The sequence below is a fragment of the Auxenochlorella protothecoides genome (genome assembly GCF_000733215.1).
Source record: "Auxenochlorella protothecoides strain 0710 unplaced genomic scaffold scaffold122, whole genome shotgun sequence".
NCBI lineage: Eukaryota > Viridiplantae > Chlorophyta > Trebouxiophyceae > Chlorellales > Chlorellaceae > Auxenochlorella > Auxenochlorella protothecoides.
The window spans coordinates 192,133-217,299 of NW_011934146.1; the positions used below are offsets into that span (position 1 = coordinate 192,133).

Consider the following 25,167-nt stretch of genomic DNA (forward strand, 5'->3'; position numbering starts at 1 on the left):
CAGGCCCCGTGCACGAATGTCTAGTGGGGAAAACGGGCAGTCCAAGTCGGCCCCGACCTTCCCGGACCAGGCCATGTATGATACAGTCCAGCGCCTCTTCGAGGAGAACGGGTGAGCGCCCTTGGGAGGGGGAGGAGCTCAGTAATGGTGGATTTCGCTGCCATATCCCGCCCCATGCTGGACGTCGGGCGAGCCCGGGCCCGTCGCACCCTCCCACAGGTCTCTGCTGCACCGAATACGGGCGCACCAGAATGCGGGGAGCTCGGGGGACCTGGAACGGAGTTCAAGCTTGATCCAGACACTGAACAAGAACATATTGCAGGTGTGAGAGCGGGGGGAGTGCCCCGCGGGCAGGGCTGTCATGTGGTTGGGTCAGTCTGGCTTACGAAACGATTCGAGGCCCTTCTCCGAAATCCCTCCGCCCTGCACCGCGCCCCATTTCCAGATCGTGGGCACGTATGAGGCGATATCTGAGCAGTACATCGCATTCATGCAGCAGCATGTACCCAAAGCGACCATCCCCGCGGGCAGCTGAGCACCCTTGCTTGCTGTTGAGCATCAGGACCCCACACCATACCCCCTTTTTACCCATCTGTAAGGCCCCCTCCACTGCTTTTGCTCTACTTTATTTCTCTGTTAACGCTCTATGTTTTTGACATGCCATGGGCCCACTGTAAAGCGCCATCTGGGTCCACAGAAGAGGCAGCTGCCTCGTGCTCAGCCCTCCTGCGATCGCAGCCGCATTTGCATTGCGTGCTGGAGCCGCGTCGTCATGTAACTATCCCGCAAAGGTCAAGTGAGCTGCATCTAGAGGACCAGGGCGCAGCTGCAAGAGGGGGGTTGCCGTGCTGATCTCTTGGGGGGCGCTTGCAGGGGACGCTGGGGTGCTGTGGTGCAAAAACACCATGCAGCAGCGTCTCAGGCTGGCTGCAGGCTCCAGGCCTTGGGCGCGAGGTCCTGTGCCGTTTCGCCGTCCCGACTCCTTGCCGCCTCGTCTGCGCCTGCCGCAAGGAGTGCTTGGTAAGCCTGCGACAGCGTGGGATCCTTCACAGTCAGCCGTGCGTGCACATGGCAGCGTCAAGGAGAGCATGAACCCTGTCCAGCAGGGGCATCATCAGGATCTCACGGCCATAGACTGGCCAGGGCATGAAAGGAGCAGCAGCCCAGGATCCGCGCAGGCGGCACGCACCTCCCGCTTAGATGCCAGCGCTGCGTAGTGCAGGGGGGTCAAGCCCTCGCCATCTCCAGCATTCACATTGGCGCCATGATCCAGGAGCAACTTGAGCGCCTGTGATTGGTAGGGTAATACCGGGCGATATGGGTAAAGAGGATGCATGCCCGTGTGGGGTTGTGGGGTTACCACCTGCAATCGTGGAGGCTGCCTCCAACGCGTGCACAGGTGCAACAGGCATTCGACTGCCATGGCCACGCCCAGCACAGCACCTGGAGGGAGCCCGCGTCAGCAGCTAGGTGGAGTGGTGTGCACCCTTGTCCATCACGGGCGTTGATGCAGTGCTCGCCAGCCTCAAGCAGGCGCTGCAGCACGACAGAGTCTGCCTCGCACAAGGCAGTGTGCAGCGGTCCCCCCTCCTGCATGTGAGGCAGTGTATTCCGGAGTGTCCATTGCTGGAGAGGACATGCAGAGCTAGAGCATGTGCTGCGGGCTGATCAACCCTGGCTCGGGTTGCCTCCCAAACGAAGCAGCCATGCATGCCGTACCTCGTCGTCTTCGGGCAGCTGCACCTCGTTGGTGGGGACACTCACGGACGGCGAGGCGTCTATGTACGTGGCGGCCTGCTCGCCTTCCGCAGGGCCTCCCAGCAATTCGCGGACCTTGATCACATACCGGTCTCGCGCTGTGGCGGTGTCAAGCTCGCCCAGCGCATGCCAGGCTCCCCATTTTTTGCGCCCCTTTATATCGAGAAATCCAGGTTTACAGGTGGTGCATGGCCCCACGCTCCCCTGCTTGTACAGGCCATACAGTGCCAAGAGCTCGTCATCGGGAACGCTGTTGCCGGCGGCGATGGCCAGCGTCAATTGCTCGGCCGCAGCCTCAAAGTGATCCTCGTCCGGCTCACCCATCGAGGAATCTGATCATTGAACCAAAAAAGATCAACATGGACGCAGATGTCCTCGGCACTGATTGCTGAAGGCCGGTGCGAGGTAATACGCGCCCTCTAAATCTTTCGCACCGTCATTCGGGTCTACATGAGTCTTTGACCGCAGGAACCCGTCCCCGAACCCAAACACCGGAGGCCGAGCCGCGGCAGGATCCGTTATTGAGTGACATCTCACGCCTGAGTCAGCTAAACGCCAAGGGAAATCGCGAGCGGGCGGGGGATCGCGAGAGTTCATGTTGATCTGGAGGTCCGGAGGACAGCATGAAGTCGTATGCTGCTCTACAATGTGATGGCAACCAATCCCAGAGGAACAAATGAACCTGTTCTGAATCGATACCAAGTTTACCTTTGTCACGTTGAGGAGGAGTGATCAAAGCTGAGATGAGCATTCCCTCCATGGGCAACCCAGACGCATTGCGCCTGGGATCAGCCATGCACCTCTCCAGCTTCCTAACAGAAGTCCTGTTGCCCCATGACATCATCGAGGCGGTCATGTCCTCAGACACCCTGCATGCTGCCTCCATATTGGACGCAATGAGTCTGGCTGCCCATCTGACACAGCAGCAGTTCCTGGCAGGGGTTCGGGACCACCCCTTCTTCACACCGGAACTCCCTCCCGAGGTTTGTGAGGCGAGTCACACCCTCCCCATCCTGGAAGCTTTGGTGATGGGCTGGACACAGGGCCTTGACGCTCTCCTTCACAGGTGCTGCCCTTGCTTCTGTGAGCTGGGGCTTCGGAGGTTGCCCCCGCTTGAGTCCTCGTGTACTGCGCATATTACCTTAGCCTGCAGGAAGGCTTCTGGCGCTCCGAGCATGGTTTGAGAGTTGCCCGCCCTGTCACCCACCAAGGTGCAGCCCTCGTCACGCGTATACAGGGACATTGACAAGGCACGTGAAGCCGAGCAGGTGGGCGAGTGTTCGGCTCTGCTCGCCCTCTGGGCCTCGCACGCATCGCAGATGGCATGCTGCTGTGCGGCCCTGTCCTCCCCTCCTGCATGTGCGGTGCTGGAACGGTTGCGTGGCTCCGCCAGCCCCCTGCTGCAAGCATTCGACGCACTGCTGCACGCGCTGAAGGAGGTGGGTGGACTGGCTTGAGTGGGCAGCTGGTGGGATGGCGGCGGCTCAAAGTGCAAGGCCACTGCATCAAGTACGATGAGTCTCGGGAATCAGGCACGGGTACCTTCACCACCGAATGCTCACACCACCCCCTGCTGTCCTGCTCCTGCTTCATACTCCCCCCCATCTATGCATGCTGACCGACAGGCGGCTGGTGGGCTGCAGAGGCATGCCCTGCTCCTGACCTGCCTGGTGCCGGCCCTGCAGGCGCTGTCGTCTGCCGCCAGTCCCCCGGACCTGCTCGCCGCAATCCCCGGGGTGTGGCTCAGGCTGGGCGTGATCGCCAGGCTACAGGGCCGCCGCTTCGCGCCCCGCCTCCTTCCCCTGGCCCAAGCCTGCGGGCGCGCCCTGGTCGCGGCCAGCGTCGGACTGGCGCCCGAGGGCGAGGCGGGCCTGAGGGAGCAGGTCGAGGCCTGCGCTGCCTGGGCCCGGGAGGGGGCCGCCCACTTCCCAAGGGGCGGGCCGCTGGCCCTCGCGGCCTCCTTGCAGCCGGTGGAGGAGCATGCCACGCGGTGCGGCCAGCGGCTGCGCGTCGCCGCCTGCGTCGCCCAGTACGAGGGCCTGGAGGAGGCACTGGCGCCCTTCCTGCACGGCAGAGCGAGCGGGCTGGAGCTTCTCAGGAGGATAATAGGTGACTTCAGGGCTGTGCGAGGTATGAGGCGGGACACCTACTGTGTTGGCCAGGGGAAATGTTGGGCGCTGCGGGCCAATGCCCCAGGGTGATCCATGCGCGGCCCACAGGGCACCCCTTCCTTGCCATCGCCGACATCCCCTGCGCTGACCCGCGCAGCCGGCCTCGCTGCCGCCCTGCAGCCGGCGCAGGGCGCCGCGGTAAGGCCCTGGCCAGAGGCGTACCGCGGCGTTGATGCTGCCGTGGGAGAGCTGGACCGGCGCCTGGCTGCCCTCGGCGTGGCACCCAAGCCCTGCTACCTCCCCGCCCAGCTCAGCCTCCTCGCGGCCTGCGCCCAGCGTGCTCAGCAGGGCTGTCCTCTCATGTGGGCACAGTGGGGAGGATGAGGAGGTGCTTGAGCAGATGCGATGGATTGGATCTGGGAGGTCGCTGGTGCCTGTGCTGCTCCTCGATGTTGTCAGGGCGATCCTTGTTGTGACCATTGCAGAGTGCTGCGATCCTTTCTGTGACTGCATGTTTAGGTCGCTGGCTCACTCCCCACCACCTGCTCTGCACCCCCTATCCCACCCCGTCCTGCTTTACCTCCTGCCTCCCATCCACGTCCCACCTCAAGCCCCTCCATCCCTCCAATTCTTTCTTCCACATGACAGGTCTGCCCTGGACCATGAGGTGCAGCAGTGGCATGCCAGGCTGGAGGATGAGGTGCATGCCCTGCTCCTCGGCGCCACCCGCTCGCCGGACTCTTCTCGAGCCCGCTGGCCCGGCCTGGGACCCCGGCTGTGCGCTGTGCGCGCTGCGCAGACCAGGGTGGAGATTCTCTGGCGAGCCTGGCGGCGCGTGCGTCGCCGGCTGGACGGGCCCCGGGGCATGGCCGCCGCCGCGCGCTCCGGCGCGGCGGTGGAGGCGGCGCTGGCGGCCCTGCGCCTCGCGGCATCCGGCCTGGTCGACGAGTGGGCACGGCAACTGGAGCGCCAGCTCCCGGGGCTCCAGCAGGACCTGCAGGGTAGCGTGCTGCAGCGTGTGCCGGCCACAGGCGTCCTGCAGCCCGGCCTGGGCCCTGACAGCAGACGGCTGATAGCCGAGGCAGCCGGCCTGGTGGTCATCGAGGCACCGATTGCCATAATAACAGAGGTCCGCGTCGCGGTGCCGGGGGCGCTGGAGGGCCTGAGGGCGGTGCGGGGGGCGTTACACGCCGTGCACGCCGCCAGGCGGGAGGCCGCCCCATTCCCGGCCGCCTGCCGACGGGCGGCCGCGGCCCTGGACCGGCGACTGCTGGCAGGGGTGGGGGCGCTGCGGTGGTCGTCCCCGGCGCACCAGCGGGCCTTCTGGCTCAGGGACGTTGCAGACCTGGCTGCCGCGCTGGGGGCCGCCGCTTCAGCCGCCCGTGCCATGCGCGGGGCCGGCGAGCCGGCATGGGGCTCCCTGGCACGCATGGGCTTCCTCCCCACGGGCAGGGATCCTTACTCTCAGGAGGACCTGCAGCGGCACATCGATCGCCTACAGGAGTGCATCGAAGACGGAACCCGAGCCGTGCAGGACGCGCTGAGTCAGCATGCAGGGTCGGACCCCGACATGGAAGGCCTGGCGCAGGAAGCCAACCTGGCATACTGTGGGGTTGTGGAGGGGATGGTGGACAGGGCGTGTGCTGCGATTGCTGCCGAGCGCCTGGCACCGAAGGGGGGAGAGACAGTACGGGACGGGAGGTGGGTCGTTGCACTGAAGAGGTGTGGGGGGGCAGGACCTCGAGGAGCAGGCTGTATCTTGGGAGTCAGAGCAGGGTGGTCAGGTACATGTTGCCATGCAGAACCCCATTTGCACCAACCCTGGGTGTTCCGTGATCATTCCCGCTGATCTGAAACTGGCGGGGAAAGGCATTCATGCTTGCGAGAACACACCATGCTCACCACCTTCCGACTTCTGGTACATCCAGGCCGAGCACAAGTTTGGAACTGCCACAAAAGCTCCAAATACAGGCTTACGGACATACTTTCATTGAAACACTGCGAACCCAATCATTTGTACGCAGGGGGAGGATGACATTGAGCTACGGTGCCGTGCAGGGGTCCCAGAACCGCTTTGAAGGCACCATCTGAATCCTGGGAGTGCAGGTGTTATGGAAAGAACTTGCTTCACCTCTCACATCTTATTGGCTCTCTTTTCACCCTCCAGGAAAGCGCAGGTGCAGCAATCCAAGCTGCGCACGACAAGTGGGATACCACATGGGCTGCTCTGGGCTCTAGTCAGTCGAATTGACAGCAGCTTGGGGCGCAAAAGGTGACAGTAACTGCTGGGAGGTTGCCAACATGTCCACCACTCTCGTAACCTCTTGGATTACGTACGCACCTTCGACAAAGCTCCATGCAGTCACGGGCAGGGTTCCAGCTATCTACAATTCCCATCCAGCAACTTGTTAAAGTAATAAATAGCCTTTTACATATACTCGTCAGCTCCCCCCCCCCTCCTAAGGCCATGTCGACGAAGGAGATCGAGCGTGCCCGCATCATCCCTGATGTCGTGGACGGCCTCGCGCACTCCAAGGTTCAGATCAGCGCATCTTTTGGTTCCATCCCGGTAGTTCTCGGCGAGCACATCGCCCCCAAAGATGTGAGCGGCGGTGGTGGCACGTCTCTGCTGTTCCACATTGGGTCCTGCACTTCTAGATCCTCGGAGGCATCATAGCGGGACGCATGACCCCTCGGTTCTCAAACCCACATCGCTGCTCCTTCCACACACAGTCTAGCAGCAAGCCCACGGTGACGATCTCGGGCACGGACGATCATGCGCTATACACCCTGATCGTGACTGACCCGGACGCACCCGATCCGGCCAACCCAACCAGGGGCGAGTATGTCCACTGGATCATCACCAACATCTCCAAGGGCGACATCAGCACCGGCAAGGAGATCCTGTCATACCAGTGAGTTGGGAATGAAGCTGCACACAGGGTTTGTGGACTGGGCGACATGGGCTTCTTGGTCCGTGTCTCGTCTCAATCTGACACTCATAGGGACCCCCTCAATCCCCTTACTACTCCAGGGGCCCCGCACCACCAATCGGGGTGCACCGCTACATCTTCCTGCTGTACAAGCAAGCCAGTGAGATCAGCTACGAGGCACCCGGGGCTCGCTTCCACTACAAGGTCAGGCAGGTGGCCGACAAGTATGAGCTGGGCGACCCCGAGGCAATCATCTACTTTGTGAGCTCCAAGTGAGGATGCCATGCACCATGCTGAGCGTTGTTTTTGTTGTAAGCAGAAAGTCCAAGCGGGCAGACAAGGGTTTGAAGTGGGGGAACAGTGGGTGAATGCATGATGTCGAGGGCACTTGGCGGGGCGTCGTGCGCTTCTCAGGAGCCCCCATTTCTCCTGACCAGCTCCCCTGACCCAAGTGTGCCTCTAAATGAACTGACGTCTTGTGTCAATGTCTTGCAAGTAACCATGTCCCAAAGACGTACACAGCACTCCTGCTAGCGTGGACTGGAAGAGCTGTATTCAGCACGACAAAACGCACGCCTGGAATCCAGCGCGTCACAGCAGCAGATCCTTGGACTCGGTCTCGTCGCTCACGCGCACTGCACGTGCGACGATCGCGGCCACATTGATGGAGCCCGCATTGGCTGACTCTGTAGACCGCTGGGCAGGGGACTCCTGGCGCTCCGCCTGGGCGGCGCCTGGTGACCCCGACGGAGGGTGATCCAGGTCGAGGAGGTGCGGCCCGGCATCGATCGCTTGCCTTCCAGGTGAACTGAGGACCGCTTCTGTGACTCCTGGGCTGGTCCCAGCTCTTGGTGTGTCCCTGCTCTCGGCCCGGACCACACCCTCCGGCCAGCCATGTGACTCAGCGCTCTCCCCTTGCCATCCTGTGCCTTCGCTGAACCCATCAGCGCCCTGCTCTCGCCCGCCCTCCTCCGACCCCGTCAGCTGGGCCACCACCGAGCGGGACAGGGCCTCGTACTGCAGGACCAGCTGCTTGTACCCCGCCAGGATGCTGTCCACATCCGCCTGCATATTAGAAAGGGGGACTATGGACGCATGCTCGGGATAGGACAAGTAGTGCGCCCCGCACAGCATGCTGCAATCCAAACTCGCCAGAAACGCCGCGAATCCAGGCCCCCCCTATGCGCACCAGGCTCAGGTCGGCGGCGGAGGCATACATGAAGGGGTACCTGGGCTGCAGCTGCCCGGCGGCTTCCGCGCGCAGCACCGCACCCACCCCGTCTGCAACCAGCTCGGCTATGAAGGGCGGCTCCCCCGGTAGTGTTGTCAACCGGTGCACCCGCTCCCATTGTTGCCATGAACCGCGGGCCAGGAGTCTGCAACAGGGATGGTTTCTGGTGGTGCTTGGGGTGTGGAGATAGAGAGCAGGGAGGGGCTGCGGGGGCCTCACCCTTGCATGATCTCCTTGGCACCTGACTCTCCAGATAGATAGGGGGAGATGGCGATGCCTCGATTTCCAGATTTTGCCGAACCAGCAAGGACCAATCACACTCACCCTATCTCCGAGGACTGGGAGTCCGATTCCAAGTCTCCAGTAGTCTTGGGCGCTTGGAGCGGGGAGGTTGCCACATCCAATAACCCAGCCAGCTCATCCTGGCTGCTCAGGCGGGGCAGGGTTTGGGTTTGCCCCCCCTCAGGCTCGTGCTCTGTGCCCGCCTCCAGGCTGGGTTCCCACCCCGGCAACCGTGCCTCGCTCGGAGCTTCCCTGGTTGTCGGGTCTTGAATGGGCCCCCTGCCATCACCCTGTGATGGTGCGGATCCCAGCGCCATACTTTCCAGTGGCCACACGCCGGATGGGCCCGCCGTCCCGCTGGGCGAGCATGGCAGGCTGGCCCGCTTCTCCAGCTCCAGGGCAGCTTCTGGAAGGCCGGCGGCCGAGAGGCGGGCCAAAAACTCCTCTCGGCTGATGTGGAGGTGCTCGTAGTTCACGGTGTCCAGGTACAGCGCCACCGACTCCTGCGATGCAGCATGGAGGGGGTGAAGGGGTGTGGGGTGAACTGGGGGATCTCGAAGGAATTGGAGCCTTGAATGGACCATCTCGCCCGCGAGGCCAAGCATGGAACTACATGCACATCACCATGCCCCCTGGCAACCCGCGGCCCTGCCTCAGTGCAAGGGCCCCCCTCTTGCTACCACGGATGCAGCCATTGGACACCCAGCCCCCAACACTCAGTTAATACATAAACCCCACCCAGGTACGCAAACACGCACACACCAGGTTTGCCAGCATGTAATCAAATTGGCCCCGCAGCCGGCTGCTCCCTCGAAACCGCTTGATGTACTCGATGGTGGAGGCCAGCCTCTGGGGACGCGCCTGGATGACGATAAGCAGTAGGACGGGGAAGAAAGCGTCGGCGCCGCCGATGCGCGCGCCCGCCGCCGCCGCCACCTGCACCAGGGACTCCGCCGTGGTCTTGACGTTGACCAGACACACCAGCTTGTCGCGAGGCGCCTGAATTTTGGGAGGGATTTTTGAACAAGAGATTTGCGTGGTCCCCTTTGCTGAGTATCTTGCCATGCCACCAGCTGCACTTCCTGGCCCGGGACCTGGCAGAGCCTTCAGGATGAGCGACTCAAGCTGCAGAGTCCCACCACACTGATATGCCCATTCTCTAGGTCAAAAGCACTGCAAACCACTTCATCTGCCAGACCAGACTCTCTGCCTCCCCCCACCCCACCTTGTACTTGTCCATCTTGAGCAACTCGCCGACGGCGACCTTGAGGAGGGCCGGGTCGGGTTCGACCCCGGAGGAGCCCATCAGGGTGTCCAGGGAGACGAAAGAAAGGGCGTCCAGGATCCGAGCGCAGCGCTCGTCGCGCTCAACGTCCTCGGGCGAGGTGGCAAAGGTGAGGCGCCAGACCTTGCTCATCAGGTACTTTTCCAGACCCTGCCAGGAATGAGGGGGAGGGAAAAAACTGAGCACGCACAGCTCCAGGGCATCGCCGTACTGCAGCCCACCTGGCGTACAGGTGGACGAGTGCCGTGCAAGCTGGGGGCTGGGGTTTCCACGTTCATGCTCAGCGTGTCGGACATCCAATCAGTCACAACTCATGCCAGGGTAAGGGAGTCATGACCATGTCACCACCAGCCATGCGCCCCTCACCTCCACTGCCTCATCCAAGACCTGGGGCGCACTCCCCCTCCAGACGGGGTGGACCCTGAAGAGCTCCTCCGATTGCGTGAGGAATGCCTGGCAGAGCGAGCGATGCGGTAGCAGGGGGGCGAGGAGTGATGTGTATATCGGTGGCCGTCCGCAACCGTCAGGCTTTCAAGACGCAGGGTACTGCGACTGCGGATTGCACACAAAGTGCCTAGAAGCGCCGCCTCTGTGCCCTCAGTTCCACAACCGTCATACCTGCACACGTGCAGAATCGTCTTCTGCTGTGGCCTTGCCTTGACTGTGCCGCTCCTCAAAGTCCTTGATGAAGCTGCACCACAGCGAGGATGGTAGCGGATTGATCGAGTTCTGGGACTTGTCATTCCAGCATTGTTGTTGGCAGAGAGTGCTAGAACCACTTCCCACCTCTTCACGGTTCTGACCAGGTTGGCCGCTGCAGGGTCCTTCATCTTCTCCAAAAAGTCGGTGAAGGACAGGGGGGAGGTGCCCGTGTCCTCCTCCATAGCGTGAAAGGCTTCTTGATTGCACTCAACACATCCACTTCCGCCTTCAACTCCCGACCAGGGTTTCGGCGTGGTGCGTTCCCCCACGCACACCTCCTCTCCCGTGTCCAGCCCGTGATCCAGAAAACACGAAGCTCGATCTCGCGTCGCAGATTGGTGTGAAAAGTTACAAGCGTTGTATGAGCACAGGGTCTCGGTCGCATGGCGAAGACTTCGCGATCGCGATCGCGCGCGCGCGCCGGGGCTCACCGCCTGCCCACTCTCGTCTTCCTGGGGTTGCCGGACGCTGTGGGCGCCCCCGCCCCAAACAGCCCCCCCCGCCGGCCCGAAGAGGCCCTGTGCGGGCGACCCACCGGGCGCGGCCCCGCCAAAGAGGGACGGCCCGCCCTGGGCCCCTCCGGCGTTCGATGCGGGGAGCAGCGCCCCCTGGCCGGCCCCCGCCTCGCCGCCCGGGCTGTGCGCGCCGCTGAAGGCGGCGGCGGCCCGCGCCTCCGCGGCCCTCTCCCCCTCCCTCTCCCTCGCCGCGGCGCGCTCGAAGGGGTCGCCGTAGTCCCCCGCGCGCCGCGCGGCGGCCAGGCACGCCGCCTTGCGCTCCGTCACGCCGTCGGCCAGCGCCTGCAGCCGCGCCGCGGAGGCCAGCAGGCAATCCTGCAGGTTGCGCAGCGCACCCTCGATGCCCTCGGGCCCCGCGAACGCTGCCCCCGCCGCGGCCGCCTCGCCCTCGTCGGGCAGCACCGATTGCAGCGCGCCCAGCGCGCGGCGCAGGCTCTCCACCTGGTCGGCGTAGGACTCGATGGAGGCCGCCAGGAAGGGCGAGGGCAGGACCACGCCCAGCCCCAGCTGCTCCACCAGCGCGGGGGGCAGGGGCTGGCCTGGGGGGAGCTGCGTGGCGGAAGGAGAGCGCGCGTGTGTGTGTGCTTGTGGAGATGCATCTGTGTGGGTCTGGGTGCTGGAGCCCTGCACAGGAGCAGCTGCGTGGACAACACCCGACCAGTTCTCACAGGGAGCAAGGCGGAGCCAAACGCGGGCCAGCGCCACACGTCTTTCCTCCCACACCTGTTCCATCCGACCAGGCCGACACACCCGCCCCGGCTCTCACCTTGGCGGCCTCCCGCCAGGCATGCGACCTCTGGAAGGCGTGCAGCGTGGACTCGGTGCTGCGCAGGAGGTGGATGACGTGGTCCCTCACCGCGTCGCTCGCCGACTCGTTGGCCTTGATCCGGCTGGCCAGCGCCGCAATGTCCTGCGCGGAGGGGCAGTGGGGATGGGGGGGAGCGACTGGCAGCGGTTGGGGTGCACGGGGCGATGCGCCGAGCCGGCAGCCGGGCAAATGCGTCCCGGGCCCGGCGGTCCTCCCGGACCCAGCAGGGGCATGGCGGGGGGCCGACGCCTCCTCCATCCATGCGCGCTCGGCTTCGTGCCAGGGCACTTTGCGGCACCACTTCACCCTGTCAGAGGGGCGCGGCGGGACCGCCCCGCACCTGCTCCAGAGCCGCGCTGGTCTCGGGCAGGCGCTGCTTGGCGGCGGCCGGGTTGCTCAGGCGCTCGTCAGCGTCCAGCACCGCACAGTCCTCCCGCAGGCGCACGATGAACTTCCTGGAGGGGGTGGGGGGAGCGTGGCGAGGGGGGTACTGCTGGGTATGCCCGGGCAGGGGGTTCAGGTGGCAGATGGTGCGCCAGCACTCAAGCTCAAGCTGCTACCGCAACGAATCCCACCCACACCCACACACGCACTCTAGCTCCAGCAGCTGGTTCTGGGCCGCAGGGCTGATGTCGTCCCACTTGGTGTTGTGCCCCAGCGGCCGGCCGTCGGTGGTGAGCAGCGAGGTCGCCGCCTGCTGCGCCTGTTGCGCATTTGGCCCCCCCCCAAAGGGCGTGACGGCGGTGCTGGCGCCACCGAACAGCCCGCCCCCGAAAGCAGAGGCTGTCTGGGCTTGAGTCGGCGCGGCGTTGAAGGAGAAACCGGGCGTACTGCTGGCCCCAAAGGCCGGGGCCGACCCGAACCCGAAGGCGGGGGTGCTGCTGGCCCCAAACAGGGATGCGCTGCTGGCCCCGAACGCCGGGGTGCTGCTGGCTCCGAATGGGGAAGGGCTGCTGGCCCCAAAGGCCGGAGCATTGCCGAAGGAGAACGCCGGGGTGCTGGCTGCGGCTGTGGCAGGAGTACCGGCCCCAAACCCAAAGGGCGTGCTGGGCGTGCCGAATGCAGGGGTGGAAGCCCCGGTGTTGCCGAATGAGAAGGCCATAGTGAAACTGGGGGATTTCAGACTCTTCACCGCCTCCTGCGTGTGCCTGTGGCACCCCAAGCCAAGCGGGCAGGAGTGAGGTGTGGGCCTGCCGGCTGCCTCAACTGACGCGTCACCTGGCGCGTGCTTCCATTCGATCGCGCAGGTGCAGGAGCATGTGTAATTTTTAAAAGATGCAGGCGATTGCAATCATCGCGATCCTGACCGCTGTACCCCCCCGTGATTTCAGGCCACCTCATCAGGTAGGACGAGCACGATTCGAACATGGCGCGCGATTCCTCAGTAAGCCTGGTCTTGCTCGCTGCACTGCGGATACACTGTGTTGGCATTCTACATGCAATCATTCGTAGATCCAGGGCGTGACGGTGGGATCGTACTCCGCCAGCTCATCGGGGCTGAACCAGAGGGCGATCTCCCGCTGGGCGGAGTCCACGGAGTCGGATCCATGCACAATGTTCCTCCCCAGATCGATGGCGAAGTCTCCTCGGATGGTCCCCGGGGCAGATGCCAGCGGGTTGGTGGCTCCTATCATGGCCCGGCCCGTCTTCACGATGTCCTTGCCCTCCCAGACCATAGCCACTACCGCGCCAGAGGTGATGTGCCCCACCAGCTTGGGGAAGAAGGGCTTGCCCTCGTGCTCGCCGTAGTGCACGTTGGCAATGTCCTTGGAGGGCACCAGCACCTGCATGCATGAGATGTGGTTGAAGCATATGGACATGGGGACCCCATGGATGGAGATGCATGGAAATCCAACGTATGCCACCCCGTCCACCACCCGTTGTCCCCACCTTGAGCCCGACCAGCTTGAATCCACGCTGCTCAAAGCGCTTGATGACCTCGCCGACGAGCGCGCGCTGCACACCCTCGGGCTTGACCTATCATGCAGGGCGATACACGAACATCAAACGGAGGGTTTCGCGACTCATGCCAAACCCAGATGGACCTCCTTACAGTACCTCTGGCCAATGCTGCCCAAGCACTCAGTCACCAGGCATTGGACTTCCAGGCACAACCCACCAGGCATCCCTTCACTGGGCACCCACTCACCATGATGAAGGAGCGCTCCTGGTTGCTGGCAGCCATTGCCACGGTGGTGCCCACTGCAGAAAGCAGAGAATATGACCTCAGAGGGAGTCTTTGGTCGGGCATTGATCAGGCGGGGCATATGGAATTATTTTCCGAATTCGCACATGCATTCCAGGCATGCACTGGACGGGTGCATCTCCATCATGGCATGGGCCCTTCCCTTTCCCCACCCAGCCACGCTGCACTCACTGCCGACACCCATGGCGGCCAGCAGGGCCGCACGGCCCACGCGAGGCTTCACTGCAGCCTGAGTCCATGTGCTGTAGGCTGTCCGAGAAGCGCCGACCAGCACGCCTGATGCGATGGAGGAGGGGTTGGTCAGCCTTCAAGACTCTCTACTCCACTGATGGGGCAGAAACCCAAGGAGCAACTCGATGGGATCGATCACGCAACCAGAGCACGACCCCCAACACCCAGTTGCCAGGAAGATACATGCTCCAGCATCGTGAAGGGTAACACCTGCTGCATTGCTGCTGGACGCCCTGCGGGCCACCCGGGCGACGCTCCTGGCTGCGGCGCGCAACATGACGGTGGGGGTCCTGGTGCGGGAGTGTACCGACGTGCTACACTGGAGCACGCGCATGAATGCCTCGGATCTGCGTCACGCTGTGGCGGAACGCGATTTCGGTGTAGGGGTGAATGGGACGGAGAGGGTGAGCTTGGCCGTACCGGGCCACCGTAAGCCACGTCGGAAAGGACGTCGAGCAATGTCTGGGGTCTCTGAACCTTACAATGCCGCTTTGCGGACCGACGTACATGTCATGGCATGCCAATGCGGGTTCAGCATGCGGGTACTGGTGCGGACGGCGCAAAGCGGATAAGCTGCCGTTCCATCCACCACAGGAGGTGGGTGGTGAACTAAGGGAAATGGCCAAGACGGGCCGGCGATATGTCTGAGCTCCTTCCAGATTCCTTGGCAGATTAAGACGAGCAAAGCACTCAAAAGACTGGCTGCACGGCCTTCACTTGGGTAAGGACCTGGAGTGGAGAGAGTGCACGGTGGAACAGACTGAGAGGAGGCCATGCTACGCCAGCATCTTGTGTTACTACCCCTAAAACCGCACACAGCTGTGTCATGAGTTCCTTTTTGAGGCTGCAAGACACCAACACGGAACCCTGTGGCCTTGCCTCATCAAATGCGGCGTCAAAGCCATCCTCCTCGGTCACAGCAGGTGCCCCCTTGATCGGCTTGGGCAGCACTAGCATGCAGGATGTCGGCCGCTTGGTCAATCTGCAAACAGGAGCAGGGGCGGGGGTTTTGAGGGGAGCCGTCGGTGACGCCACCCATTCCTCCTTACACATGCAACGCTGACTGCGAGCGCTCCCTCTCCACAACCCAACACACCCTGCTGCTCCCAGCTCCTCCTTGGAGGGCACATAGATGTAGGGGATGTCGGCGTCCTCACACAGCACGGGCAGCGGGGTGATGACGTCGATGGGGGAGATGTCGCCCGCGATGATGACCACGCCCTTGTTGGCCTTGCGGATGGCCTTGATCACCTCCTTCACCCCCCTCTTGATCTGCTTCCGCTTGGCCGCCTTCTTCGCCAGCTTCAGGACCTGATTGAATTGTGTGGGAGAGGGACTGCATTGAGCGAGGTCAATCAGTGGTGCATGTCAAGACTGTATCTCAAGGCGTCATTACAAGGGTCCAGTGGGGTTGCATGTATGAGTACCATACATGCCCACCTGGTCATGAAACTGAAAAGTGCCAGGAGGTAACCTGCGCCCGCAAGCCCATCCTAAATCATTCAACACCATACCTTCTTGGCGAGCTTCTCGTTGGCCAGCGGCTTGGCAATGGCACACACATTTGCACGCTTGAACTCATCTGCAGCCTCCAGGGCGGCAGTGTCTGCAACCACCACCGTCTTCTCGGCCTTGGGTGTCTTCACCTTCTTTTCCTTCTTCTCGCTCTTGTCCTTTGCCACTGCGGGCGGACCGGAGGCACGGGGTTGCAGCGGGTGTGCAGGCATCTGGTAACCTTTTAGACAGCGACGCAGCCCTGGAACATTCCCCATACACCGTTAATCTCTCACTCGTGTACTGGGCTGCGTTCAATAACCGAGAGGGTGACCTCCGCTCTGGAGCCAGCGAGCCACCGAGTGGGATGCGCGGAGGCGCTGGGACTCCACAGCAGTGTTTCGCCTCTGCAGGTGTTCCAAAGGTGTGAAAATCAAAGTTGGTGTGTCGAGCACCCCGTGTTAGCTCTCGTCAAGGTGTATCGCAGGAGCTCCCGTGCCCAGCCCGCATGCAGGGCGCCAAGAAGGAGTTGGCACATCAACCCGCGACACCCCCCCTCTCCTCCCGGCATTCTGTGATGTTTTTTAAGATTACCAAGAGCTTCACCGCACCCGAATGCTCTTTACAAACTCCGAAGAGCTTTCAATGTTGTCGAGGACCCTCCAGCTGTCTTTGCCCTTGCAACGCGCTGCAAAGTGATCCCCAGCAGCGCGCAGGAGCGAGGGCCCATGCCAGCCCCACGGGGCCCCAGGGCCCCAGACTCCTCCCTGGTGTCTCGACTCAATGCCACGATCCAGATGCGCCCCGCCAACAATCTCATGCGCGTGGACAAGTACTACAGGTCCGCTGACTTGCTGGACCGTCAGGTGCGTGGGGACAGAAGGTGGGTGAAGGCCGCTCGCACCCGGCTGCAGAAGGGGCTCGGGGCTGAGGCAGTCCTGCTCAAACCTCCTATGCCTCTGGTGCAGGCCCGCCAGTACAGGCGGCAGGCCAACGAGGAACAGCTGTATGTGATGCTCATGCGGCTGGTGAGCCTGGTGGTGGAGACCATCCCTCAGCACAGCGGCTTCCACCGTGAAGACCCCGTCTACCAGGCCCTGCGCAAGGTAGGGCGAGGGCTGGGTTGCCGCGGTGTTTGGTCTCTTTTGTCAGGGATGCTGTTTAGTTTCTTGCAGGGTGCAGGGGGGACGAGAGGGACATCAAGACATTCTCCGATGACCTCAGGTGATCGCTCCCTCCTCTGAGCAGCTGCCGAACCCCCGTCCTGGCTCTCTTACGCCCCTCCAGGCGGCAGGAGCCTCCTGCCCCTCGCCCAGTGCTCAAAGCACCACATCCTTGCCCATGGTGTCCACCCCTCCCATGCCAGATGTGCCTGTTCGAGGTCATGCCGGAGCTGGAGCGATTGAAGCTGAGCCTGGACCTGAAGGACCGCACCTCCCGCCTGTTTGAGGAGGAGCCCTGGGCCCCCACCAAGCAGCCAGGCACAATCCGGCTGGCGGCGGGGAACATGCCAGAGGTGCACTGGCGGCCCCACGGCGGCGAGGCCGTCGGCTCCGGTGGCGCCGGCCCAGTGGATGCCCTGGATCAGCGTGCCCACGGCGCCGCCCCCCCCCTCGACCCTTTCCTCCTGCCCGGAGCGGCCGGCGCCGCGGGACTCACGTCGGCGGGGCTCACCTCCGCAGGGTCTGGAGCCGCCGCGGCCCCCTTGCCCGCCATCGCCGATCTGCGACTCGACCTCCCGCGCTCGCTGCGGCTGCCCGCCGCCTCTGCCGCAGCGCGCAGCCGGCACGCCATCCTGCCCTCCTGGCAGCAGCCGGCGGAGGCGGCGACGCGGGATGCGGGCCCTGTATCGACGCAGACCGGGCAGCGGGCCGGCCTGTACCCCGCCCTCCCCGCCGACCTGGCGCAGCTGGACCAGAGCACCGGACCGGGATCGGGTCCAGACCAACGCCCCCCCGACCCCCTGGCCGACGCCGTCCTGGGACTGGGGCCGCAAGAAGTGGGCGTGGAGTTTGTGGCGGGGCCCACCGCCCCTCCGCGGCCAGGGGAGTCTTGCTGCACCGAGCCGCCGCCGGCGACGCAGACCGTGCCGGCCGTCGGGCCGGCCACCACGGGCGTGGCCGAGGTGGCCAAGCGCCAGAGCGTGCGTGACGTGCACGTCTCCGTGGCCCTCATGGACGAGTTTCTGAGGTGATGCGGCGGTTGGTTGATGGGGCGGAAGGTGGGGGGGGCTTATCTCGCTATGAGGCCGGAAGACCCCGCCGTGATGCCCCTGCGTCCCGTGGACCGGCGCTGGCCTGCCTGGGCCAACCCTGCAAGCCTGCTGGGTGTGATCTGTCCCAAGGGTCGTCGCCCACTCAGCGCCACGCCGATGTTCCAGGGGGGAGCTTGGATCAGGCCATGCTCTGCGCCTGCCTTTGCCGTCAACGACCCTCGGGACATGCCCACACCATCCCGCCCTCCCTTCTCACTCTCCCCTCACCTCCGCCAGGTATGCCACCAGCAACACGCGGCGGGGCATCGAGTCCTGCGGCATCCTGGCGGGGACGCTGTCGGTGGATGACGCGGTGTTCACCATCACCACCCTGATCGTGCCCAAGCAGGAGGGGACCAGCGACACCGTCCAGGTACTTGTGTTCCTGGTTTTCTGCAGAAAGGGTGTCGGCCTGGGCCGATCAAGCACGCCATTGTTCATCCATGCGCCTGGGCGCATTGACCAGATTGGGAAGTCGAGGCACCTCGACTACGATAGGCACGCTTCATGATCCTGTTTGTTGGCCAATCCGTCCCCGTGCCTTTTCAATCCCCAACTGGACCTCACCAACCTACGTACTCCCAGGCGCTGAATGAGGAGGAGATCTTCGAGGCCCAAGACTCTCGGGGCCTGTACCCGTTGGGCTGGATTCACACCCACCCCACCCAGACCTGCTTCCTGTCCTCCATCGACGTGCACACCCACTGCGGGTACCAGGTGGGGCTGGGGGGGAGAGAGGGGTGCTGGCAGACCAAGGCATGGCCAGGCCGTGATGCCGAGTGGCTGTGCTCGCTGCAATGGGCAAGGGGCCCTTGGTTTGGACAGTGATATAGAGGGGATTCGCTGGTGGCAGATGCAGGTTGCTACCAGGACCACTGACATCATCTTTACCCCGTCCTGGCCTTGAACCTTGTCCCCCACCCTCCCGGGTCCTCCATGAACGCCTCCCCCATCAATCCCCGCCCATCCACGACCCATGCAGACGATGCTGGACGAGGCGGTGGCCATCGTGATGGCCCCCCGCGACCCCTCCAAGCGCGTCGGCATCTTCCGCCTCACCACCCCCGGCGGCCTCAAGACGGTGCAGCGCTGCGACCTGCGCGGCTTCCACACCCACCCGCCCACCGCCACAGGCCAGCCCCTGTACGAGTTCTGCAAGCACGTCTACCTGAACCCCCGGGTTGCCTTTGATGTGGTCGACCTGCGGTGACGCGATGGCGGCGGCGGAGCGGTGGTGGGATGTCTTGCTGCTCGAGGACACGCCCGGGGAGTGGTGGTGAACATACGAATACTTCCCGTCACCTGCCTCCCCCAGGGACCTTCATCACTGGAGTGCCAAGGCCCTCTGTAATGAGGTTGCCAGGCCCTGGCTGCGGTGCAGCCTCCCCACATCCTGGGACCTGTCATGTATACATGTTGCCGTGAGCAGCTGGTCAGGTGCAGAGGAGCGAATGGTCGTATACGCAGAGCCTGGTCCCCTGAAAACTGGGTGCCTGGGCAATGCAGGCTGGGGTGATCCATGGATACTGGGTCGGGGCGGGTGGGTCGTGCGGTCTGGCACATCAGCCAGCCGTCCTCCCTCTCGTACGGCCTCCACCGCTCCGGCCCCCAAGCCCTCAGCGCCCGATGACGGCGTCCAGGCCGGCCCGCTGCTCCGGGGGCACCAGGGCTCGCGCCTGGAGGAACGCGCGATCGGCGTCCACACCCCGGCCCTGCTGGCGCAGCAGCAGGCCCTTGGCCAGCATGGGCCGCGCGTCGTCGGGGTGGGCCTCGATGAGCCCGTCATACAGGTGCTTGGCGTCCAGGCTGTGCCCAGGCCAGCTCGCCAGCACGCGCCCGCGCGCCAGCTGGGCGTCCAGGGAGGAAAGCACGGAGAGCGGGGCCGAATCGATGCGCTCCAGGGCCTGCATGCATGGCGAGGGCAGGGGGCTGATGGTTTGCTGCTGCACTGAGGGGAGGTGAAATCGGGAGAAAGAAGGGAAAGGGAGTGATCGGGTGGACCACCAACCCCGCAGCAGAAACCTGTGTCACTCCACAGGCTGCCATTCGAGTGCCCCCTCTCCACACCGCCACATGTTGTGCTTGTTGGCCCACCGCGGCCCGCCTCCCAGCTCTCTCCAAGTCCTGGCATGCCCCAGTCAGACAAGGACTCTCCCCACAAAATCATGCAAAGGCACCTGCCCACCTGCTCGTGCCGGCCCTGCTTGGAGAGCAGGGTGGTCAGGCGCCCCAGCACTAGGAGGTCCGTCCTCCCCCCCGCCTCCCAGCCCCGGACGTAGGACGCCTCCGCGGCCTGCCCGTCCCCCAGCTCCTCCTGGCACTCGCCGAGAAGCTGCCAGGCGGCCGGGTCGCCCGGGTTTTGCTCTGTCAGCGTCGTCGCGCTGGCGGCAGCCGCCCGGAAATCGCCCAGGCGCCCCGCGATGGTGGCCGCCGCCTCCAGTGCCTTCACATCCTGGGGGTTGGAGGACAACGTGACCTGCTGCTGCTCAAGGGCGGCCTCAAGTGCGGAGCGCTCTGGGCCGGTGAGGGTCTGCTCGGGGCGGCCGGCTGAAGAGGAGGTCGAAGGGCCGGAGGGCGAGCCGCCCCCAAAATCGACGCTGGTGAGGATGAAGATGGCGCCGATGGCCACCGAGGCCACCGCCAGCAGGATCTGATTTTGAGGGAAGAGGAGGAAAGGGACAATGTTGGGGGCGGTTCTATTGGTGTGAGTGCTGGCAGGGAACCCAGGCTGCGTAGAGAACTATGCGTTGAGGGCCGAAGTGTATGCATCCCACCGTCTATCGTCCCTCCATCCTAGCAACTGGGCGGTGGCAGTGAACACCGCAAGCACCTTGGGAGGTCCGCCGCCGAGGGATTTATACTCCCCCTCCGCCTCCGGCGCCTTATTCAGCAGCGTGTTGAGCAAAGGGGGGGGTGGAGTCGTAGTTGGGGACAGACCCAGACCTCTCCGGCTCCTGAGGGTGGTTGGGATGCAGGGGAGGCATTCGAGATATTGACAAGAGTGCTGAGAGTCTAGGGTCGTGAATAACGACGCAGTTGAGGGTTTTCAGTACAGATTGCGCTTCCGTGATCAAGTTGGAGAACGAGCACACTGGAGCTCCTGACCTGCTTGGACGCAGCTGCGGCTGACGTCTGGTTCCGCAGAGAGTCCAGGCGCCGCTCAAACTCTATTGTCTCCATGATGCCACTGCAGTGAATGTAAGGCACAGGGTCAAGGACAAATTACGCATTTTCATTGGCTTGCTATTACCAGGGTAGTCCTATCACATCTACCAACAACCATACCTGTCTCCCTCGGCTGGGGCACTTGGCCGGGTTTCCGTCTTGCCCGGGGCAGGTTCCTGCTTCTTCTGCTTCTTGGGCCGGCTGGCATTGGCGGGTCCCGCCTTTACAGGTGGAGGGGGGGGCGCAAGCTTCGGCTGCATGGAGCCAGCAATGATTTGAAGAGGTCAGGGCATGAACCACATCATTACTGCCCTTCCCATGCACACCTGTTGCTTCCCAAAGCCCCCGCCACCCGCACGCGCGATGTGCGATATGATGGAGTGTTCTCGATGCCGGATCCATTGTGGGCACTTCCCAAATATCGCGGCTGCCGCGCATGCTCCCCTCCGCGGCGAGGACGACGCTGGGGTGCATGACCAAGCGTGCCTGATCCCCCTCATCACCCTGCACAGCGCGGAAGATAGCGTTATATAAAAACGGTTACGGCGGCGAGAATGTACATTCTCCATGCGAGGCATGCCCACACTAGATTTGGGGATCAAGGAGTACCCATCTCAGGCCACCATTTCTATTGAAGCAAACTTACGAATCCCCGAAGAGATCCTGCCAGCTACTACTGGCGACAGCCTATTTACATCATGCTTTTACCTTTTAGCTCGCAATTTATGCGGAACGTGCCCGAGACAACCGACCCCAAATTTGGCATGTTCGCCAGGGCCGAGTTGGTAGCCGCGGGGGCTACAGAGCATGATACGCACCACGTTTAGCCACTTAGACCTCAAGTCATAATTCCCTTGGAGCGGGTGGATGAGTTCCTGCCGGGCGAGGGCCGCAGCTTCAGGTTTACCTGCAATCACACCACCCGTCGCTCCGCCCTGGTCCACACTTAAAAATGACACCCCCCTAAAGCCGACTCTGGCGAACCCCCACCCGGTTCTCCTCCTCGCATTTACTCGAGATTCTCAACAAACACATGACTGAATTTTGCGTCAACCATAAAGGGTGCGCCCGTAGTCCGGGCAATTCCTACATTATCAAGAATCAGGCCATTATAGTGTCATGTGGAGGGTATCTGTATCCCTGGCGAGTAGGCGTCCCAATGTCCAAGGGTTACATGCGAGCAGGTCGCATCAAACGGTGAATGGTGCTGCGGTACGGCAATTATGTCCCAAGTTCTATGATTGCTGTGGACCTGGGAACAACACAGATGACCATCGCGGAGGAGAGAAAAAGGAGGAGCATGCTGTGCATGTTGGGCGATCGCACATTGCTCCGTGGGCATGGGCGTACTCCATGACAGGCTTGGGTCGAGGATATGTTGGTTGCGCCCAGCCTGCCGCGGGGACCATTAGATTTCTGCGTGGGATTCATCTCCCAATCTCCCAGAAATAAGTACTCGCGTGTGCATTAGGAGGGTGAGGGCATGCCTGGGCTGCTGGTATGGGTCTGTCCGAGCTGGGGTGACTGGGTTGGTGCATCCTTTGGCACATATGTTCATGTGGAAAACTTGATGGAGGAGCAGAGGCGCAGCACCGCTGCAATACATGGCGGCACAGTGGCCACATGCCATCAAGTACCGAGCGCATGCAACTTTCTATGGGCCTGGCCTTCGTGACAAATTGGTGGTCGCAGTGAGACACCCTTGCAGATTTCAACGTCCTGAGATCCCTGGCATGATACTATCATACTAAAGCGCTGGGTTTGGGGTGCTTAGTTCTGAGCAATTGAGCGTGGTGCTGTTCGACATTGCAGTAGGGCCTGGGGCCATGCTGGCCCTTGAAGAGCAGCTTCGGAGTGCGATGTGGGTGATAGTCTGGCGTGACGTCGAACCTTACCCGTCCATCGCCCGAGGTGAGATTATTTACTGAGTGGAATACCCCAAGATGACTTTGAGCGTCAGTTAGGGCAAGCGCAACATCCTTTCACGCTCATGTACGGGTTGACAACCTCCTGGAGGCAGGAACCCGGGCGAGGCACGGCTGTATGAAGGATGGGTAAAAATGTCCGGCTGGTACCTAAAATGGGGGATAGCATCCGTATAGAGCACGAACCACCCAATCAGTCCTTCTGGAGTGACGATTCTCCGCAGAGCATTTTGAGGTTGTCAGCAGGTCCACATCAAGTGCAGCCGGAAACGCTGTCACCGCGTCGAATGAGGGCAACCTTCATTGATTGTGAGGGATGGGGTTGAGAAAAACGTGAGTAATGGATCTGAAAAGGATGGTGCCTTCGTGCGTGCTTTACTCCGGACTCGACGGGCTAGCGCTTCAATCATGGTGGCAGGTTTGTGGACCTAGACCGGCAGGCACACTCCGGACTCCCGCCGCGGAATCTTTGAAGCCGCCCAGGTCCAAGCTGACTACGACGCACAGTTGATAGGAAGCCTGTGCACGGGCTAGGATTCATCGTATTACACGTCAACCCGTGGTATGTGTGGTTATAATGAGCCTGCACTTCATCGAAGGGGTTGCACCTCCTTCCCACCGCACACGTAACTCGTACAGGCGGAAGAAAGAAGTTGCTGAGGGGTGCAGGATGCCAGCGGCGGGCAGGAACCCTGCCGTCTTGATTGGACTGATGCTGCTGCTCGCCAGTTGTGCCTTCGCGGTGAGTCCCAGTGCACTCAGGCCGATGACGATCCCATATCATCCACGCTGCTACACCGCGGCGTCGCTTACTTCCCCCTACTCTCCCATCTGAGCGCAGGCTCCGTGCAGCTCCACATTCATCGCGCTTCCGAGTGCAATGTGAGCTGAGAGCTGGTTTCACGACGGGAATCGTGTGCTGCACGGGCGACGTTTCTGTCCGCACGGACCCCTTGCGCACATGGCTGCCGCCGGAATGCGGTTTTGTGCGCGTCGATACCCAGCTTCCTGAGGGCAGCCCACCCTGCTTTCCTCGGACATGCACAAACACAGAGCCTTCGACTGTGCCTTTTAGTAAGGCACTGTACGCCTATTCTCTGACCTCATGCCGCACATGCTCGCCTCCTTGCAGTCTGGGAGCCCATGTGTACCTCATGACAGTTGACGACGCCGACGCCATCTGCAGGTGGGCAGCATGAGAGGGGTTATGAAATCCCAGGCTTTGCTTGCAAATCAGTGGCCTGGCCACGAAAAGCCATCCTGAGGCAGGCATAGCCTCTCAAGTGCACCAAACTGTACAAAACCCTGTGGATGCACGCCTCCGCCCCCTCCTTACCCCCTGTGAGCAGGCATGCGGGCTTCAGCAAGGTGGGGTCACTCCGCACCTCAATCCTCCACATCATGGGGCTCTCCATGTCAACTATTCGCGTGAGCAACTTTGCGATCCTGTCGGATCGCTCCACGGAGATCCTGACCGCCGTGGAGTGCCTGAAGCCAGGACAGAAGGCGTGCTCGGCAGACAGCGATGGCAACATCGGCTCCGGCAACAGGGGCAAGAACAACTTTGGTACCAACAACATTGGCAATTCTAATATTGGTGAGCAGAGAATGTGGAATGAACGCCATGCCATACATGCAAAGCCTCTGCAATCATTGGGTGGAACAGACTCATATGTCACAATGATGCTGTCCTTGCAGGCAACTTCAACATTGGCACCGCCAATTGGGGGAATAACAATGACGGCACGGGCAATCGCTGCTTCAACAAGACAGGAGATCGCAAGGTCTCCAATGACTGCAGTCTGCTTGAATTCCGGAAGCAGGCATGGGTTCTTGCCTTCCCGCCGCCTACTGTCAGGAAGTCATCCCCACCACCCAAGAAGGCACCCCCGCCGGCTGCCAAGCAATCACCCCCGCCGCCCTCCAAGAAGTCTCCACTGCCACCCGCCAAGATGTCGCCGGCCCCACCCACTAAGAAGTCTCCACCTCCATCTGCCAAGGTATCTCCACCCCCTCCCACAAAGAAGTCTCCACCCCCACCTGCCAAGACATTCCCACCTCCACTCGCCAAGAAGTCTCCACCCCCACATTCGAACCCGAGTTCTCCTCCACCCACCCCCTCTCCACTACCTACGCCCCCTCTTTCACTGAGCCTCCCTCCTCCACCAAGCCTCCCTCCATCACCGTCTCAACCCAGCCCTCCTCCATCGCCGCCTCCGCCATCTACCCCCAGCCCCCCTCCATCTCCACCGCCGCCCTCCGCCCCA

At 62.6% G+C, this 25,167-nt stretch overlaps 11 protein-coding genes across 11 annotated transcripts in view; 6 read left to right on the plus strand and 5 right to left on the minus strand.

Moving 5' to 3' along the window:
• Positions 1-16: 16 nt before the first annotated feature.
• F751_1054 (hypothetical protein) lies at positions 17-535 on the plus strand (the record flags this gene model as incomplete). Its single annotated transcript, XM_011397926.1, has 3 exons — positions 17-111; positions 220-322; positions 446-535. The coding sequence occupies 3 exons, from the start codon at positions 17-19 to the stop codon at positions 533-535; spliced, it is 288 nt and encodes a 95-aa protein (XP_011396228.1).
• Positions 536-918: 383 nt separating this feature from the next.
• F751_1055 (Acyl-CoA-binding domain-containing protein 6) lies at positions 919-2,082 on the minus strand (the record flags this gene model as incomplete). Its single annotated transcript, XM_011397927.1, has 3 exons — positions 919-1,026; positions 1,190-1,288; positions 1,720-2,082. The coding sequence occupies 3 exons, from the start codon at positions 2,080-2,082 to the stop codon at positions 919-921; spliced, it is 570 nt and encodes a 189-aa protein (XP_011396229.1).
• F751_1056 (hypothetical protein) lies at positions 1,335-1,508 on the plus strand (the record flags this gene model as incomplete). Its single annotated transcript, XM_011397928.1, has 1 exon — positions 1,335-1,508. The coding sequence occupies one exon, from the start codon at positions 1,335-1,337 to the stop codon at positions 1,506-1,508; it is 174 nt and encodes a 57-aa protein (XP_011396230.1).
• Positions 2,083-2,516: 434 nt separating the features above from the next.
• F751_1057 (hypothetical protein) lies at positions 2,517-5,960 on the plus strand (the record flags this gene model as incomplete). The annotated part of the gene is made up of 6 exons (XM_011397929.1): positions 2,517-2,741; positions 3,078-3,197; positions 3,384-3,867; positions 4,027-4,231; positions 4,518-5,570; positions 5,894-5,960. The coding sequence occupies 6 exons, from the start codon at positions 2,517-2,519 to the stop codon at positions 5,958-5,960; spliced, it is 2,154 nt and encodes a 717-aa protein (XP_011396231.1).
• A 376-nt stretch (positions 5,961-6,336) lies between these two features.
• F751_1058 (Protein HEADING DATE 3B) lies at positions 6,337-7,078 on the plus strand (the record flags this gene model as incomplete). The annotated part of the gene is made up of 3 exons (XM_011397930.1): positions 6,337-6,471; positions 6,603-6,784; positions 6,904-7,078. 3 exons carry the CDS (start codon positions 6,337-6,339, stop codon positions 7,076-7,078), a joined length of 492 nt encoding a protein of 163 aa, XP_011396232.1.
• A 315-nt stretch (positions 7,079-7,393) lies between these two features.
• On the minus strand, positions 7,394-12,727 carry F751_1059 (Vacuolar protein sorting-associated protein 9A; the record flags this gene model as incomplete). Its single annotated transcript, XM_011397931.1, has 14 exons — positions 7,394-7,867; positions 7,992-8,178; positions 8,358-8,455; positions 8,651-8,818; positions 9,078-9,176; positions 9,258-9,314; positions 9,541-9,750; positions 9,967-10,053; positions 10,219-10,291; positions 10,387-10,495; positions 11,153-11,366; positions 11,584-11,727; positions 11,966-12,080; positions 12,219-12,727. The coding sequence occupies 14 exons, from the start codon at positions 12,725-12,727 to the stop codon at positions 7,394-7,396; spliced, it is 2,544 nt and encodes an 847-aa protein (XP_011396233.1).
• Positions 12,728-13,067: 340 nt separating this feature from the next.
• F751_1060 (Nucleoside diphosphate kinase) lies at positions 13,068-14,339 on the minus strand (the record flags this gene model as incomplete). Its single annotated transcript, XM_011397932.1, has 5 exons — positions 13,068-13,409; positions 13,516-13,602; positions 13,775-13,827; positions 14,003-14,107; positions 14,273-14,339. The coding sequence occupies 5 exons, from the start codon at positions 14,337-14,339 to the stop codon at positions 13,068-13,070; spliced, it is 654 nt and encodes a 217-aa protein (XP_011396234.1).
• A 413-nt stretch (positions 14,340-14,752) lies between these two features.
• F751_1061 (H/ACA ribonucleoprotein complex subunit 2) lies at positions 14,753-15,789 on the minus strand (the record flags this gene model as incomplete). The annotated part of the gene is made up of 3 exons (XM_011397933.1): positions 14,753-15,044; positions 15,159-15,373; positions 15,577-15,789. The coding sequence occupies 3 exons, from the start codon at positions 15,787-15,789 to the stop codon at positions 14,753-14,755; spliced, it is 720 nt and encodes a 239-aa protein (XP_011396235.1).
• Positions 15,790-16,353: 564 nt separating this feature from the next.
• F751_1062 (AMSH-like ubiquitin thioesterase 1) lies at positions 16,354-19,020 on the plus strand (the record flags this gene model as incomplete). Its single annotated transcript, XM_011397934.1, has 6 exons — positions 16,354-16,422; positions 16,525-16,662; positions 16,923-17,746; positions 18,048-18,183; positions 18,396-18,527; positions 18,793-19,020. The coding sequence occupies 6 exons, from the start codon at positions 16,354-16,356 to the stop codon at positions 19,018-19,020; spliced, it is 1,527 nt and encodes a 508-aa protein (XP_011396236.1).
• A 406-nt stretch (positions 19,021-19,426) lies between these two features.
• F751_1063 (hypothetical protein) lies at positions 19,427-21,235 on the minus strand (the record flags this gene model as incomplete). Its single annotated transcript, XM_011397935.1, has 4 exons — positions 19,427-19,714; positions 19,996-20,460; positions 20,916-20,997; positions 21,096-21,235. 4 exons carry the CDS (start codon positions 21,233-21,235, stop codon positions 19,427-19,429), a joined length of 975 nt encoding a protein of 324 aa, XP_011396237.1.
• A 3,078-nt stretch (positions 21,236-24,313) lies between these two features.
• F751_1064 (hypothetical protein) overlaps positions 24,314-25,167 on the plus strand; it is a gene marked incomplete at both ends in the record, with an annotated part of 2,112 nt that continues 1,258 nt past the window's right edge. Inside the window, one exon of the mRNA XM_011397936.1 lies at positions 24,314-24,497. Within this exon, the coding sequence (XP_011396238.1) occupies positions 24,314-24,497 (184 nt within the window). The remainder of the gene's footprint in view (positions 24,498-25,167) is intronic.